This window comes from Balaenoptera physalus (assembly GCF_965194825.1).
Source record: "Balaenoptera physalus genome assembly, chromosome: 10".
In the NCBI taxonomy this organism is placed as follows: Eukaryota; Metazoa; Chordata; class Mammalia; order Artiodactyla; family Balaenopteridae; genus Balaenoptera; species Balaenoptera physalus.
The window spans coordinates 83581339-83597097 of NC_138889.1; the positions used below are offsets into that span (position 1 = coordinate 83581339).

Below are 15759 nucleotides of genomic sequence, written 5' to 3' on the forward strand. Positions count from 1 at the left end.
TAAAACAGTGTTTCTTAGTAGGTTAATTAGGCTGTCAGTTGTATGAAGTACATTTTGGTCAAGGAATAGCCAAGGTAGTAATGCAGTAATAAGTTATAAATGTGCTTACTGTGCTCTAGAATGTCACGATTGGAATACAAGAAATATGTGTAAGAAAAAATACAAATATTCAATATTGATGGTTGAATGAGCTGAATAAATTAGACGACTCTCCTTTCAATTTAAGAAGTTTGCCAGTGTTTGGATACCTTTGAACAAAGAAAAAATGGAAATAAAATTTTTATTAAGCATAAAAAAAACAGTTTTTCTTGACAGACAGAGTATTTTCTTTAAGAATTTTATAGGCTTTCTCTCTTCCTTTCCCTTTAAGTAAGCCATCTATTTGTTTATCTAAACTTAACAAATGTTTGTTACCTGTTATACTCATAGCATTGCTGGAAGTCTACATCTGGATTTTCTGTTTTGCCTTACTTATTGTTTCAGACTTGAAGACAGTGTTTGTAATAGTCAGGGTTCTCCAGAAAAAAATGGAATCAATAAGATATATACCTATATATTAAGAGGTTTATTTTCAAGAGTTGGCGCACACATTTGTGGGGGCTAGCAAGTCTGAAGTCTGTCGGGCAGGTAAGCAGGCTGGCGTCTCATACCGGGGTTAAAGCTGTGTGGGTTTTTTTTTTTTAACCATTGACTTACAATATTCATTTCTGATATACAACATAATGATTTGATATTTTTATATATTACAAAATGGTTGCCACTGCTGTAGTCTTTTTTTTTTAAGTAGTACAATTACAATTTACTTCATATGGAAGAGGGTCTTTACTCCATGCCACCATTAGCAAAATGTCCACTTTTATTATTTGCTGACAATTTCAAAAGCAGATGAATTTTAGAGGAAGAGTTACCATTTCTGTTTTTGCATTGAAATTTCTCACTGAATGTCAATAGTTTATCAGCAGAATGCAAACATGAAGACTTTTGACTTAAATCTTTCTTTCTTTTTTCTTCTTTTTTTTTTGAATTTTATTTAATTTATTTTTTTTATACAGCAGGTTCTTATTAGTCATCCATTTTATACACATCAGTGTATACATGTCAATTCCAATCTCCCAATTCATCACACCACCCCCTCCACCCGCTGCTGCTTTCCCCCCTTGGTGTCCATACGTTTGTTCTCTACATCTGTGTCTCTATTTCTGCCTTGCAGACCAGTTCATCTGCACTGCTGTAGTCTTAAAGAAGTATTTCTCCTTCCAAGAAACCTTAGTTTTTGCTCTAAAGGGCTTTCAACAGATTGGATGAGATCCCATCCACATTATGGAGAATAATTTCACTTACTTAAGGTCAACTGATTTTGGATGTTAACTACATCTACAAAATATCTTCACAGCAACACCTAGATTAGTGTTTGATTAAATAACTTGGTACTGTAGCCTAGACAAGTTGACACATAAACTAATCATCACAATATTGTTTATCTGAAAAGTTACTAGAATTGCACCCATCCATCTGAATATGATGAGGCTTACTCATGGAAATGTTTTTAAAGATTCCTGCTAGATTAGATGTGTAAATCCTAGCTACTACCTAAAATACTTTACAGGAGGCAGGGTGATAAAGCAAGAAGCTCATGGACCCTCAGAATCAAAAAGGCCACTGTCTCACCTTGGCTTCATTACTTACTGCAGTTTGTTTTGGGAAAAACCACTTAAACTCAGTCTGTTTCCTGCGCAAACAGGGCAAAAAATATCTATCTCACAGGAGAATTAGATGAGTGTTTAATGAGTTAATGGATGCTAAACACCTGGTAGACTTTCTGGCGCATGTTAGATGCTCAATAAATATTAATTCCTATTCCCTTTTCTCCTTTATTTTTTTGAAAACAAAATTTGTTTAGTTACCAATGTGTTTGTATTCATTTATTCATGTATACATTCAACAAATATCTATTCAGCTCTATGTGACAGGTACTGTTCCAGGTATGAGAGATACAAAAGTGTATCTACTCTCTTAGAACTTATCTTCTAGTGATGGGACACAGACAATAAACACAATAAAAAAGAAGGATATGAGGTTGATTATGTTATATTAGATAAGTTCTATGGAGAAAAAGTAAAGCAAGGGAGGGGTATAGGGAGAAATGAGTGTTGATGGTGAGAAAAATTTTAGTTTTTCGCCTTACTAAGAAGATTATATTTAAGCAAAGACCTGAAAGAGAAGACAGAACAAATGCTCCATCCTTGAATATCTGTGCTGTGATGGGGAAGGCAGGTGGGACGTTAAGTACAAATGCTTTATGACAGGCATTGTTTGAGGAACAGTAACAAGGCTCTCCTGATGGGAATACAGTGATCCAGAAGTAGAGGAGTAGAAGATGGAGTCAGTTAAGTTAGGTGAGGTTTGCTGGGCAAATTTTGAAGGGCTTTGTGAAATGGAAGACCATTAGAAAGTTTTGAGCAGAGGAGGAGTGACATGATCTGATATTTGTGCTACTCAAAAATAAATTATAGGAAACTATAGGAGGTTTTGTTAAGAGCATAGACTCAAAGGACAGACTGCATGAGTTCAAATAACTCTGTAATTTATTAACCATGCAACCTTAGGCAAGTGCTTCTCCACATGAAATGGAAATAATAGTAGCATCTACCTCACAGAGTTGTTATGTAAAGTAGCCCTCAGCTTGGCACATGTAGAAAGAATCTAATTAGTCTTTGTTATTATTTTTAATAATAATAAGAGGGTCCATCTGTAATATGACCCATTCCCTGCTAGTGATCTTCAATTGATTCTTAACCTGTTATTGTCATTGATTTAAATGTAAAACTATATTGATAAATTAGAAGGGGTCGTCAGTATGAAGGAAATATGCCGCCGCTTATAAATTGGTGCTTTAGATTTTGAGAGGGTCACATTTTGAGAGGATCATGTTGATTCCCAGAAAAACAGATTGTCTCCTCTGATGATACCAGGGTTTTTTTTTTTTTTTTTTTTTTTTGGTCAGTGCTGTCATCATTCTTTAGTGCAAATAGGTTTGAAACTTTTGTGACAAGTTTGACATTTTTTCTGACTTTATCATTTGTATCTAAACTAAGCTTTGGTTCTTATGAGTACTTCTTCATGGTAGCATTCCTTCTGTCATTTCTCCTCATATGAACCCTTCCTTTTCTACCTGTCATTATCCTAGTGCAAGTCCTATACTTCGTGGGCTCTCATCTGTTCTTGTGCTTCTTGTCAGTGGAAGTAGTAGGTATTATTATTATCATCATCATCATCATTATCATTATTATTATTTTTAATCACTCACTATGTGCCGGAAAGTATTCTAAGCAATTTATATACACAAATTTATTTCATTCTCATTGTAATCCTATAAGATCAGTGTTTCTGACTTCATTTTATAACTAAGAGAGCTGACTCAGAAAGGTTAAACAACCTTATATTCAACCTGGTCTATTTTGTTTTACAAATCCTGTATGCTATACAATTAAATCAGTTAATGATTCAAGAATAATGTTCCTTTGCCTTTGTTTCAGATTTTTCCTGCCTCCTGGGACACATTCTTTCCTCTGTTATACTTAGCTACTTATAATTGAGGTTTGACTTGAGGCCATCTTCTTTGATGAAGGAGACTTTTCAGACCATGACTGCATAGAGTATTTGCTTCTGTAAAACATAGTTTACTCTTTGTTAACATTGACATGTAATTATACACTGGCATTTGGCATGTCTGGAATTTTGTTGGACAAGTGACTTAACTTCTCTGAACCTCAATTTCCTCATGTGTAAATGGAGATAAATATACAATTTTAGTTCACAATAAAAAATTGGCATGTTTGGAATTTATTTAATCATTTCAGGGATACATGTTTGGTCTCTCCAAGTAGACTGAATGTCCATTAGGACACTAGGAGTATATTTTATAATTCTTTGTATCTACATGTAAAACTTATACTCTAAAATTCTGTATTCTCCATACAGAATTTATACAATAAATGTGTAATTTTTACTTTATTATCAAGGTAATTAGATAATTGATTTTAATATGACTGTTACTTCTTGTCAGTCAACTGGCCACATTGAAAGTTGTGTAAAGTTTTCCTGGTCAGTTAAAAATAGAGAAATTTTGGATGCTTTGTTTCTAGTAATATGTCAGAATACCAGTGTAGTTAAATTAGCCCCACTGTCCAATTCATTGTCCCTACATGGAGTTGTTTATGCACCATGTTTACGCATATGATTAGTAATGTGATAAAATTTTTTTTAAAAAATATTTATTTATTTATTTATTTGGTTGCACCAGGTCTTAGTTGCGGCAGGTGGGCTCCTTAGTTGCGGCTCACCAACTCCTTAGTTGTGGCTCACTGGCTCCTTAGTTGCGGCATGTGGGCTCCTTAGTTGTGGCATGTGAATGCTTAGTTTTGGCATGCATGTGGGACCTAGTTCCCTGGCCAGGGATGGAACCCAGGCCCCCTGCATTGGGAGCATGGAGTCTTAACCACTGCACCACGGGGAAGTACCCATGTGATAAAATTTTAAAGGGCAATAATAAAAATCTTTAAAGGTATTACTATCTGAAAAAGAAAAGTAATAATAATATTTACATTTTAAACATTTGCTTTTAAAGAGTAAGTATTTAAAAGATCGTCTAGTAAGCTGTATTTTTTTTCAATTTGGGCTGAATTAAAAAAGACAATTCAAAAATATTTTCTTAGTTTTAAGACATAGCAAAGTCAGAGTAATTATGAAATTGTCTTATTTTAGATATATCATAGGTGATTTTTATTGCATTTAAAACTCTTTGAAACTTCTCCCTCTAGAAGTGTTAACATTATCGAGAGGATCCTTTTAAAGACGATCTGCCAACTAAAGGTTCTGTTAGTGTTTCTTCAAACTAAGAAGCTGTGAAATATTTTTTGTATGCTAAATTACTTTTGTATTTAGTATAAATTATTATGGAATTTAGGCCTTTTGTGAATAATTATTTTCTTAATTAAAATACATTTTACTAATATTATTTATGTAGTACTATACCATTTTCAAATTTCCTTCATGCATATTGTCTTATTTGCATATCCTAATAAGGATGTGGTGGACTAAATAAAGTGATGTGAACTAAAATTGTATATTTATCTCCATTTACACATGAGGAAATTGAGGTTCAGAGAAGTTAAGTAACTTGTCCAACTTTTATGGCAATTAAATAATAGATTCTGGATCAGAAATCAGATATTTTGACCTTCATTCTCTTTCTTTTACACCCTGCTGCCTCATTTAGATCTTGTTTTTCAATTCATGTAATACTTGAAAGTCACGAAAGCAGTTTGTTCTAAAAGTATGTAGATATTTTATTGAACTTGCCTCTTCTAATTATTTTGAATTATTTTAAAGACATTTTCTTGATTATTTTTTCTCTTCCTAACTTATGAAACTCTTTGTCACTCCTTAAGTTTTACTTTCTAACATCTACTCCACACAAGGATTTAATGGTGGTGTAGTGTATCCTGAGTCTGAGTCTGAAACTTGTCCAATCTTCAATCACATGTTTAAACAAGTTAAGGGATATGGAAGTTCCTACTCACCTGCCCTTATATGCATGCATACACATAGGCACATATACGCACAGTGGATTGGACACCAATACTTATATATATAGCTGTGCTTTGACTTGTATAAAATTAATGTTATTTGGAGGCCAAGTAATAGTAAATCTTACCATCATTGGTTTTATTTTAATGATGATAAGGATTTAATTTTAGAACCATGTTGGAACCATGTTGAAACCATCATCAGTAAAATGACTTGTGGTCCCCACCAAAAATTTTTGGGAAGAGCATTTGCTGAACACATTGATGAGAGTTCAGTATTGTATTATTTTCACATTATTTTTCCAAATACTTTAAACAATCTATATACTTAATAATTCTTAGAAGAAAATAACTGTCTATCATTCTCAGTAGCTGTGTGGTGTTCCTAGAAAAGTTTGTCCAGAATATGTTATCTGAATTTCTTGATGGTGTTGATTAAAAACTATTTTTCATATTCAAAAAGATGCAGGCAGATTGGCATTGTCTGGGCCTGAGACCTTTGTGAAATTAAGCTTATTGAAACCACCCAAGCCATATTATTTTTAGCTGTTTGTGTTAATTCAACCATTGTATCTGAAAACAGATCAAATGGCAGTCCATTGTACAACACTGGGACTTACGATTGAAATTTATTCCATGTTACAGGTAAGAGTAAAAGCTACTCATCACCAGGAAGGATGAATACTCCAATTATTTAATATAATCGAAGAACGTACTTTACAAAGAAAAGAAAAAATAAGTTTTGTTATGACAAGTAAGATTCCTTTTGTGAATAAGATAGAATTTAAGCTACAAGATGAAATGTCTGCAGAATTTAGGCAGAATGAGTCATCATAGTAACACCAATACTCTTGATAAAATGAGAAAGAAGATAAATTTATTGCAATGCATTGATTGTTTTGTTTGTGGTGTAACTTTTATGTTCTTTTGAGAGTTTTTTCCTTTTACATTAGCTCATGTAATAGTTACAAATAAAACAAAATAAGCGTGTAGCAGACGGATACTCAACAGACCTTGACAAGACAATAATAAATCAAGGGGTTTTGTAGGACAAATGTTTGTTCAGAATGTTAGCTGACTATGGGGTTGGTGGCCTTCTATGTTCACAGTTATATGTTCTAATTTATTTCAGGTCTCCAAATGCATCAGTGTGACAAATGTCTACCTGTCACAGATTAGACAGAAAACATAAGTAAAGCCTGAGAGAAGTCGCTGATAGTCTTGAGTGATTTAAGCACACAATGGTAGAATAATAATTTGCCTTAGCAATTATGAACATTTCAGTGACATTATAAAGCAGACTACTTTCTAGTAATTTTTTGTCAGAATATCCGTTATATCATATCCAAATAACTAGCTCATCTCTCTTAACATTTGTCTCACTGGTTACATCAAAGGAGCTCCCCTCTGTTGCCTTTGGTAAATGTATGCCAGGTACACTGTATTCGGGGCACAAATTTCCAAAGGCTGCATAGTATGATTTGGATATATAATGAAAATAATTTATCTTACTCTTTTTTTACATGTATCAATGTTTTTGATTAGGATGAGCTTTTAAAGATACAATTAAAACTTAATGTTCTTTGAGCATTTTCAGGAACCAAACTTCTTGCTCCCTCTATGGATTATTGCTATTATAATTGGGCCTATTACATTTGTATTTTTTTTTTTTTTATTCTCTTCAGAATCTCTGTTCAGCCATGTCCCTCACTTCACTGTTTCAAGTTTACTACAAAGAGTTATTCTATTCCTATATGAAATTCTTAAACCTCTTTGTTCTTTCTATCAAGCTGCCTGTATCTTCACATACTTTCAGTTTTCTCTCTTCTGGAGTAAGAAGTTGTTCCTTGGCCTTTCTAACACTAACTGGGAGGTGGCAGGGCATGGAGAGGCAGTGTGGAAGGGAGGGAGAAGAAATGCTTCTTTCTGCCTCTGTCTCTAATTGTACCACCCATTCATGTTTTCCAAAGTAAATGCCTCCAACACGTTCATCTGTTGTCAAGTGGAGTTATTTTACCTAACGTACAGGCCGTGGTAAGAATTAAACTAGATCAAGTTTTTAAAGTGTGTGGCATAGTTAGCACTGGCACGTAATTGCATAGTAAATGGTGTCTGTTATCCTCTTAGTTACCTAGATAGCATGCTTTGTGATCATTGAAACAATTTTTCTTACTTCTCCACTCACCACATCTAGTTACTATTTTACCTCTATAAAAAAAGCAAAGTAATTAGTAGTATAGGTTCAGGAGAGAGAATTGTTTTTGACATCAGGTTTCATCATTCGTTAGCTGTGCCTCAGACAACTTACCTAGCCCTCTCTAAACCTCCCCTTTCTCTTCTGTAAAATAGTATTATAATAATAATAGTAACTTGGCTCAGAGTGTGGTTTTGAGAATCACGTTCAATTAACTAAATGTGTATGTGTGTATATTTATGCCTATATATAAAATGAATGAATAATACAGATAAAATGTTTAGCACCACGTTTTGCATAAAATAAGCACGAAATAAACGTGCATACATTTGTTATCACTCTCCATTCCTATTGCCAGTTCAAGCTTTTATGTCCTCTTACCTGGGTGCTCTACACCAGGTCACCACTATATTCTCACACTGTACCATCCATCTAGTACTGTTGGCAGTTAAATTATTTTTTGTACGTTAAAAAAGGAAGTCTTCAAAGCTGTCCAGTGTCTAGCAAATATGGTGTAAATTACTTACCCTAGCCTTTTAGGACTGCTGCAGTTTGATTTTACACTACCTTTCCTGCATGAGCTCCTAGTTTGTCTATCTTACATTGCTACTACAAGGATTAAGAGAGGGTACATACTGCAAAAATTAAAACAGTATCTGTAACATACATGAAAGTTGTTCATTTTAACGTTTCTCTCTTTTCCCTTTTTATCCTTTCCACCCTCTTCTTTTAATAAATCCTGGATTCTGGTCAAACTTGCTCTCCTTATATCTGACATATCCTCTCCTATGTCTATGCCTTTTTTAAGTTCTAATTCTCCTTGTTTTTATTTATCCAGCAGATATTTATTGGTTATATTCTGTGTGTTATTGTTTGGCACCAGGGACACAAATGTTTAGGGCATCTTTCAGAGGTTATTCTAGAAAGAAAGGACAGTATGTTAGAGATACTCAGGCTTCCAGGCTGAAAACTACATGAGAGCAGGACCCATGTCTATTTCGGCCTGCTATTGTATTTCTAACTCTTGGAATAGAGCTGTGGACATACTAGGATTCTCATAATTGTTTGGGAATAAAATTTGAGAGAGGTGGAACAAGGAAAAGTGGGAGAGAAGGCATGAGACAGCTTGGCATGTTTGATTATTGCACATACTTCTGTATGGTTAGAGAATATGTTGTAAAATTCATGTCTGGGAGTAGTGAGAGATAATGTTGGAAAGAAATGAGTAGTGAGAGATAATGTTGGAAAGAAATGAGGAGGCCAGAATATGAAGAATATTGTCCATTTTGCCTAGAAGTTTGGACTCTATCATGTAGTTTTGCAGAGCCTGTGAGACGGTTTAAGTAGGAATTTCACATGCTACAATTTTATTTTAGAAAGGATATCCTGTTAACAGTGTAGCGAGAAGAATTAGAAGTGAGATTAGAAGTATGGGTATGAGTTGTGAGGCTACTGCAATAATAAAGCAAAGAAATATAGGGGCCTGAATTTAAAAAGTGAGTAGAAAGATGTAAGATATATTTGTATGGTAAAGTCAACTGGACTTGGTAACTAATTTGATTTGGAGAATATGAAGAGTGAGAAGAAAGGGTGAGCTCTGAGTTCTGCCCAGCCTTCAAGGCCCAGCTGAATTGTAACCTACTTCAATTTCATTCATCTCACTACTGATTAAAATTAATACTTTTTTACTCCTTGTAAAATATTATATACACCTTTCTTATATTGTTGATTTCTTTTTACTAATAATTATTTGTGTGCATGTCTAAATTCTCTCACCAAGCTGGAAGGCTCATAACTTATTATCTTTGTATTACCTTCTATGGCCTTATCTATATTGGATGTTCTGTAAATATACAGATTATTAATTAATGCCATGCATTTTAATTTACCTCCTGAAAAAACTCTAGAAAGTTAAGTATATGCCTGAGACATTTCAGTATTTCAAAATGAAGCTAGTTACAAATAGGTGAAGTTTAACTAAAATTCTTTCAAAAGAACTTTCATTCGAAACATTCAAAATTAGTAATTGCCAGAAAAGAAAATATTCATAGGAAGAAATTTAAAAGTGAAATAAGGCCATATTGTTTCCAAATTCAGATGAGAACTTACTATTAAAAATCTTTCACAGATTGGAAATGACTAATCAACATTAGAAAAATGTAATTGGAAGATCTGCCCTCATATTGTTCATGGCCAAAAATGTTTTACTGTCCAATTTTAACAGTGTTGTTCCAGTGTGAAAATTTCAATGATTAGAGGTCTTGTATTAGGAAAAACAAATCATTTAAATATCTAGTCTATGCAGGGTGATCTTGGGCAAATCCCTTGATTTCTGTCAGTCTCCCCACTTCAGAGAGCAGCCTTAGCTGTCTTAAAGGATATCACATTTGAGAAGTATAAAAGAGATATAGATATAATCTAGAAAGACAGAGTGGTATATAATGATGGAATTATATTTGGATTACTTCTATAGGCCCTTCTAGCTTTAATCACCCATGAGTCTATGATTTTAGGTGTTTTAATTTTTTGTTTTTAATTTCAAGATCAATTTGAAAACTGTAACCTGTCAAGAAGTCAGTCTTCACCAGTTCCTATTACACATAATGGGCAGACATTTTTTTCAGGCCACATATAAAACATAATTGTCTTTGGAATTTAATTCTACAGATTTATCATCATAAAGTCTTAAAATTAAAATGGTAGAACAGTGGTTGTTTTTAACTGTGTTGGAGGCTTAAGGTGCAGAATTCCCACTTGTATATATCTTCATATTAAGAAAATGCTTTTCCAAAGAACGATTGTTTTTATTTCAGTGTGATTATATAATTTCAATGGGGGAGTATTATGAGATGAAGTGGGAAGAGCACAGGATCTGAGTTTTAGTACTAGCTTTGCCCTCAACTAGCTACCAGCTACCTTCTTTGGGCCTTGGTCTCCTCATATGTAAAATGAGGGGGTGGAATAGTCTGTTATGTCCCTCTGAGCTCTGAAATTCTGTGTCTGTACCATGTCCATATCAGATCCACAGCTATAGCTCAACTACTCAAGTGTGACTCATCACGGTGAAAAGTAAAATCTAATCTTTTCTATGATATTTAGAAGACCATGGGATAAAATATCATTTAGTTGTATTTGATTAAAAGAGCTAACATAAGATAAGAAATGTTCATTTTCTTATTTCAAATGTAAAGGAGACTGATCAGCAAATAAAAACATGGTGCTATAGAGTTATATAATTACAGATCATTATTAACGTTCTGAAAAAGTTCTGTTCATTAATGAATCAATTGCTAATATTAGGAATACACTGACGTTAAATGACTTAAAAGTTGGGCATCTTGTGACTATTTTATGTGATCCTATCATAATGGGTCTTACATCTTGAATTCATATGCACAAATGAGTGTTGCAATCTTTATCATAGTTACATTGGGAGACTGAGCTTTTTTTTCATATCACATCATTAAATATACACTAAACACCTACTACTGTGCACTGATGCTACCATGTTGAATTGGAGGCAGTGTTGGAGAATTGTCGTGATGAATCCTCTTCCTCAAATGCTAGTTTTTATTTTCTTTAAATCACCTTCATTTTGATTTTGATCCCCAGTCTCCCTGTGCTGAGAAGCCATCAATTTCACTTATCCCCCAGACCCCACACACCATCCAGAGCTATGCAGAGACCCTGCACCTTCTTACTCACCTCATGTCACATTTAATTTCCCCTAAGATGCCTTTTGTTTTAACCTTTGTAGACCCTCTGGGACCAAAGTTTCTGCTACTTCTGTGCCATAGAGAGGCATGGAAATCTCTGGTAACGTTGGGAACCCTGTGATTGAGGGTCCTTCCCCTTCAGTCCATCATCTAGCCAGCTGCTCTGAGATCTTACCACCTGTCAGTCACTTTATTGGTCCTGCGCCTTTCTGGAATTTGTTCATCTTTTCCGTCTCTCTTCTACCCAATTTCAAAGAAGTCTCTCATCTCTTTTCCTTAAAGATACCACCTACCCAGGGTAACTAGCATTCTCTCTTTCTGAATTGTGTTGTTGTTTGTAACTAAAAGATACAAAAGTGGTTGTCTTCAAATGATAGGAAAGATAGAAAGTTTTTTCTTTCTTCCATGCAAATATCCTCAAAGAACATATATTCTAAAGCTCTAGATACCTAGGCATCTTCTTGAAACAGGAGAAGAGGAACAGAGAGAGAGGAAGAGGGAGAAAGAGAGAGAGAGAAAGATACAGAAAGATGGCTTTTCAAGAGCCTTAATTCCAGTGGGAATGGGTCATCTATAAAACACTAAACTTTTGTTGTATAATTTTTGTAAAGCCATCTCTGCCATGATTCTTTCTTATACCATCCCCTTGTTTTTTTTCTTATTTATTGTTTCACTCTCTCCCTCCCTTCTTTTTATTTTTTTTTCAGAAAAATTACAGAATTCAGAGTTGGTGAGACCTTGTTTAGAATTCTCTTTCCCTCACTTACTATTAATATGATCTTAAGTCACATTATCTCTCTGAACCTGAGTTTTTTATTTGTAAAAATGGGGATAATGCCACTTTTCCATACTCTGTTACAGAGTATTTGTTAGACCAAGTAGGAAAACATTAATGCTTGGAAAGTCATAAAGCAGTGTGCAGATATAGACTCTGTTGACTTAATGCAGAGTCAATGGGAGAAAGAACATGGGTTTTAGAGCCAGGTACACCTGTATTCAATTCTTACATTTGCCATTTACTAGCTTAGTGTAATTTTAGTTTCTGTGTGTGTAAAATTTACTAACATCTACTTCATTGTTTTAAGGAAGAAATAAGATAACCTTTATAAATATCTGAGGTAAACAAGGGTACATTTTATCCCCATTTCTTAGATGAAGCAGTTGAATCTCAGAGAGTTAAAATGATCTGGCCAGGGTTATAAAGGTGATGAGTGAAATTACCAGAAAAAACTCTTGGTATTATATGGGTTCGGCTTTTTAGATAAATTATATCAGGTAATGTCAAAGAAAGAATTCCATATATGTTTGGAGCATAAGATAAACATTTGCATATATACATAGTTGAGACTCATAAAAGGATTATTTTGAAACATTCAGATATGTTGTTCTTGTGCATTTGTTAAGCAAAAAAATCATCCAGTCACCTTATTTTCAAGTTGTACAAATTAAAAAATGTGGTCTTATGTCAAGTTAGTGACCCAGGAGAATGGAAAAACTAATTGGCTCCCTTTTCAATTGTAGTGCTGGGTGACTCATAAGGCCTAGATGTCACTTACTATATTTGATGGACAGTGTACATTAGAATTTTAAAAATGGAAGTCGATGGCTCCAATCACCTATTAACCCAGAACATATTGTGGGGTTCAGTTCTAGTTTCATAAATCCCATTTGTCTCCCACTTTTTGCTTTGTTTTACACTTGACTGGTAATAATAGATTATTTTTTTCCTATGGAAACTTCCTTGATTGTCAGTACATCTCCAAGGGCATAATCATGATATATTAAAAAATAATCATGTAAATTATAATCATCTCACATTTTCCAGAATATTTTTAATCATAAGCATTTTTCTTTTTAAATATTGATTGAGACTTTCCTGGCTTGGGATAAGGTAATCATATGCAAATTATTTTATTTGATATATTCTTAGTTTAAGTCCAGGGTTATATAAGACTTGATATCGGGGTATAACAAGAAAGTGGTATATACTTTTGCCTGGAAAAGTTCTTTGTTTAAATCATGCTAAACCTCTAGCAATTTTAAAACTGAGGCGAGCTATGGTAGAAGATTTTTACCCTCATAGATGCATAAAATAAGTATACAGACTGGAAGAGGAAATTATTCAATTTTGAGATTAAATATGTACTCTTAACAGCCATACCAATAATAAGACTTTAAGTGTTGTTTTAAAGTTACTGTTTAAAAGGTGAAAAATATATGTAGCCATACCTTTTGTGCTGACAGTGATAGAAGTGCAAGGTTAAGTTATACTAAAAAATTTATGTTAAGAAGCAGTGCTTGTACCTTTTTTTTTTTAACCACATTTACATCTTATATTTTACATCCCTCCTCTTCTCAATTTTGATCAGAAGATTTCCTCCAAAAGTTAGTAGGCTAACTTTTCTGAGGACATGATCAGAGGACAGGACTCAGCATGGTAGCTTGTAGCCAAAAAAAAAAATCAAAGCATAATTGTGCCTTGTCTCTGACCACTCTCCCTGAAATAAGTTGTAACATTCAGGGCAGGGAAATGTTCAAATCCATTACAGGAATTTCCTTTGTGCAATGTACACATGAACTTTTAAATAGTTATATGTTTAAATATTTTTACCAGTCTGACTTATAGTATATGTTATTTGTCACAGCATTCAGTATTATTGGAATAATTGTTTTTATTTTCATCATACCAGTGAGACTTACTCAGAGAGCACATTAAACTAAGAGCGTAACTTTGAGAGGATGTGCTGAGTATCTTGACTTGCAAACCAACTACAGTCAACTACCTTGTTTACACTTACGTTTCTATGGTCCAGGTCTAGTTTCTTGCCCAACTGCCAGCTGGCTTTTTTTTTTTTTAAGTGGGCTAGCATTTTTTTTTTAAGTGTGGCCAAATAAAATAGCTAAGAAATTGATTCAGATCCAATTAACTTCATTGTGTATCTTCAATGATCCAAGCATTTAAACATATGTACTCCCATACCTTGTATCCTGTTGTCCTGGCAAATCTTTTACTACCAAAAGTGTTTTGGTTTAGATGAGAAATTATATGGCACCTTACCAATTAGGCAGGTATTGGGGTATCTTCTTCTAGACCTCCTTTTTCTTTTTAAACTCTGGAGAAATCTAAAAACCCTGGAATTTTAAATGACTTTTCCAAAGCTATGTAGCTACTTAGTGGCAAGGCTATAATTTATCCCAGGTGTTTTGACTTAAGCCCTGGGCTTTTTCAGGTCTGATTTGTTAATTAAATATTTGTCCTATGACTACTGTTAGGTATAATCTCTTTCTCTCTTTCTCTCTCTCTCTCTGTATTCTTGAATATTTTTATGTTTAATATAAAGCATTTAGAGAACTTGAGATAAAGTGAGCCACACCAATTGTAAGCTGTCTCCAAATGATGAGAAATTGTTGGAAATATCATTTTTAGTCAGGTGCTTGAAAGCAGTAAAAAGCTAGCAGCACAACACTGTGGCTAATTTGAACTTATGGGGGGAAATGCGAATTTGCCTTGAATTGGCCAGCCTGTGACAAAGATTATCATTTTGCTGTTACTCTGACAAATTCTTTTGGACTGATCACTCATAATTGATCCAGACCTCATGTATAACAAATTGAACTCTAGGCAAAAAAAAAAAAAGTAATTTGTTTTTCTATTTGCTATCAGCTCTGAAAAGCATTATGTGTGTCTAGAAATAAGGTAGCTGGCAAGGATAAATTTTGTATGCTAAGTGGTAATTTTCTTTTTCTGTGTTGGCTAGTTTTTTCTAGATATGACATTTGGTTCAGGAGGACACACGAGAGCTATTCTACAGAAGGAGTCAGATATTACTCTGTATGCCTTAGACAGAGACCCAACAGCTTATGCAATAGCTGAACAGCTTTCAGAATTGTACCCGTAAGTAATACACTTGTATGGTTATTTAATTTTGTTGCTAAGTTTTATGGAGCTTAGTCCATCTTGGAATTTGTTCTCCCTTGTATGATACTATACGTCACTCCGCTAAGTATTTCCTCCCTTTTTATCCAAAAAGAATTGATGTAAATGATATTTTTAGAACCACTTAAAATAACGATATTACTGCATTTATCCTTTGTAAGTAAGTATAAATACAAAAACTTACTTTTGGCTAAAATTTGAAAATGTGTTGAAATCCATCCATGAATAGTATTTTGACAAATAACCCATACTTTAAAAACATTTTTAAAGTACTTTATGAGTTACAGTTTCTAAGAATTTAGTGGAGTTAATAAATATGTAAAA

General features: G+C 33.8%; 1 protein-coding gene across 8 annotated transcripts in view; it reads left to right on the forward strand.

The window, feature by feature from the left end:
* Positions 1 to 15759, forward strand: part of METTL15 (methyltransferase 15, mitochondrial 12S rRNA N4-cytidine) — a 372683-nt gene that overhangs the window by 77172 nt on the left and 279752 nt on the right. For 7 of the 8 annotated variants that reach the window (XM_082476635.1, XM_082476636.1, XM_082476638.1 and 4 more), the window contains 2 exons: positions 7557 to 7622; positions 15257 to 15393. In XM_082476635.1, coding sequence (XP_082332761.1) covers positions 7557 to 7622; positions 15257 to 15393 — 203 coding nt within the window. The remainder of the gene's footprint in view (positions 1 to 7556; positions 7623 to 15256; positions 15394 to 15759) is intronic. The other variant, XM_082476632.1, reaches the window with a different exon arrangement.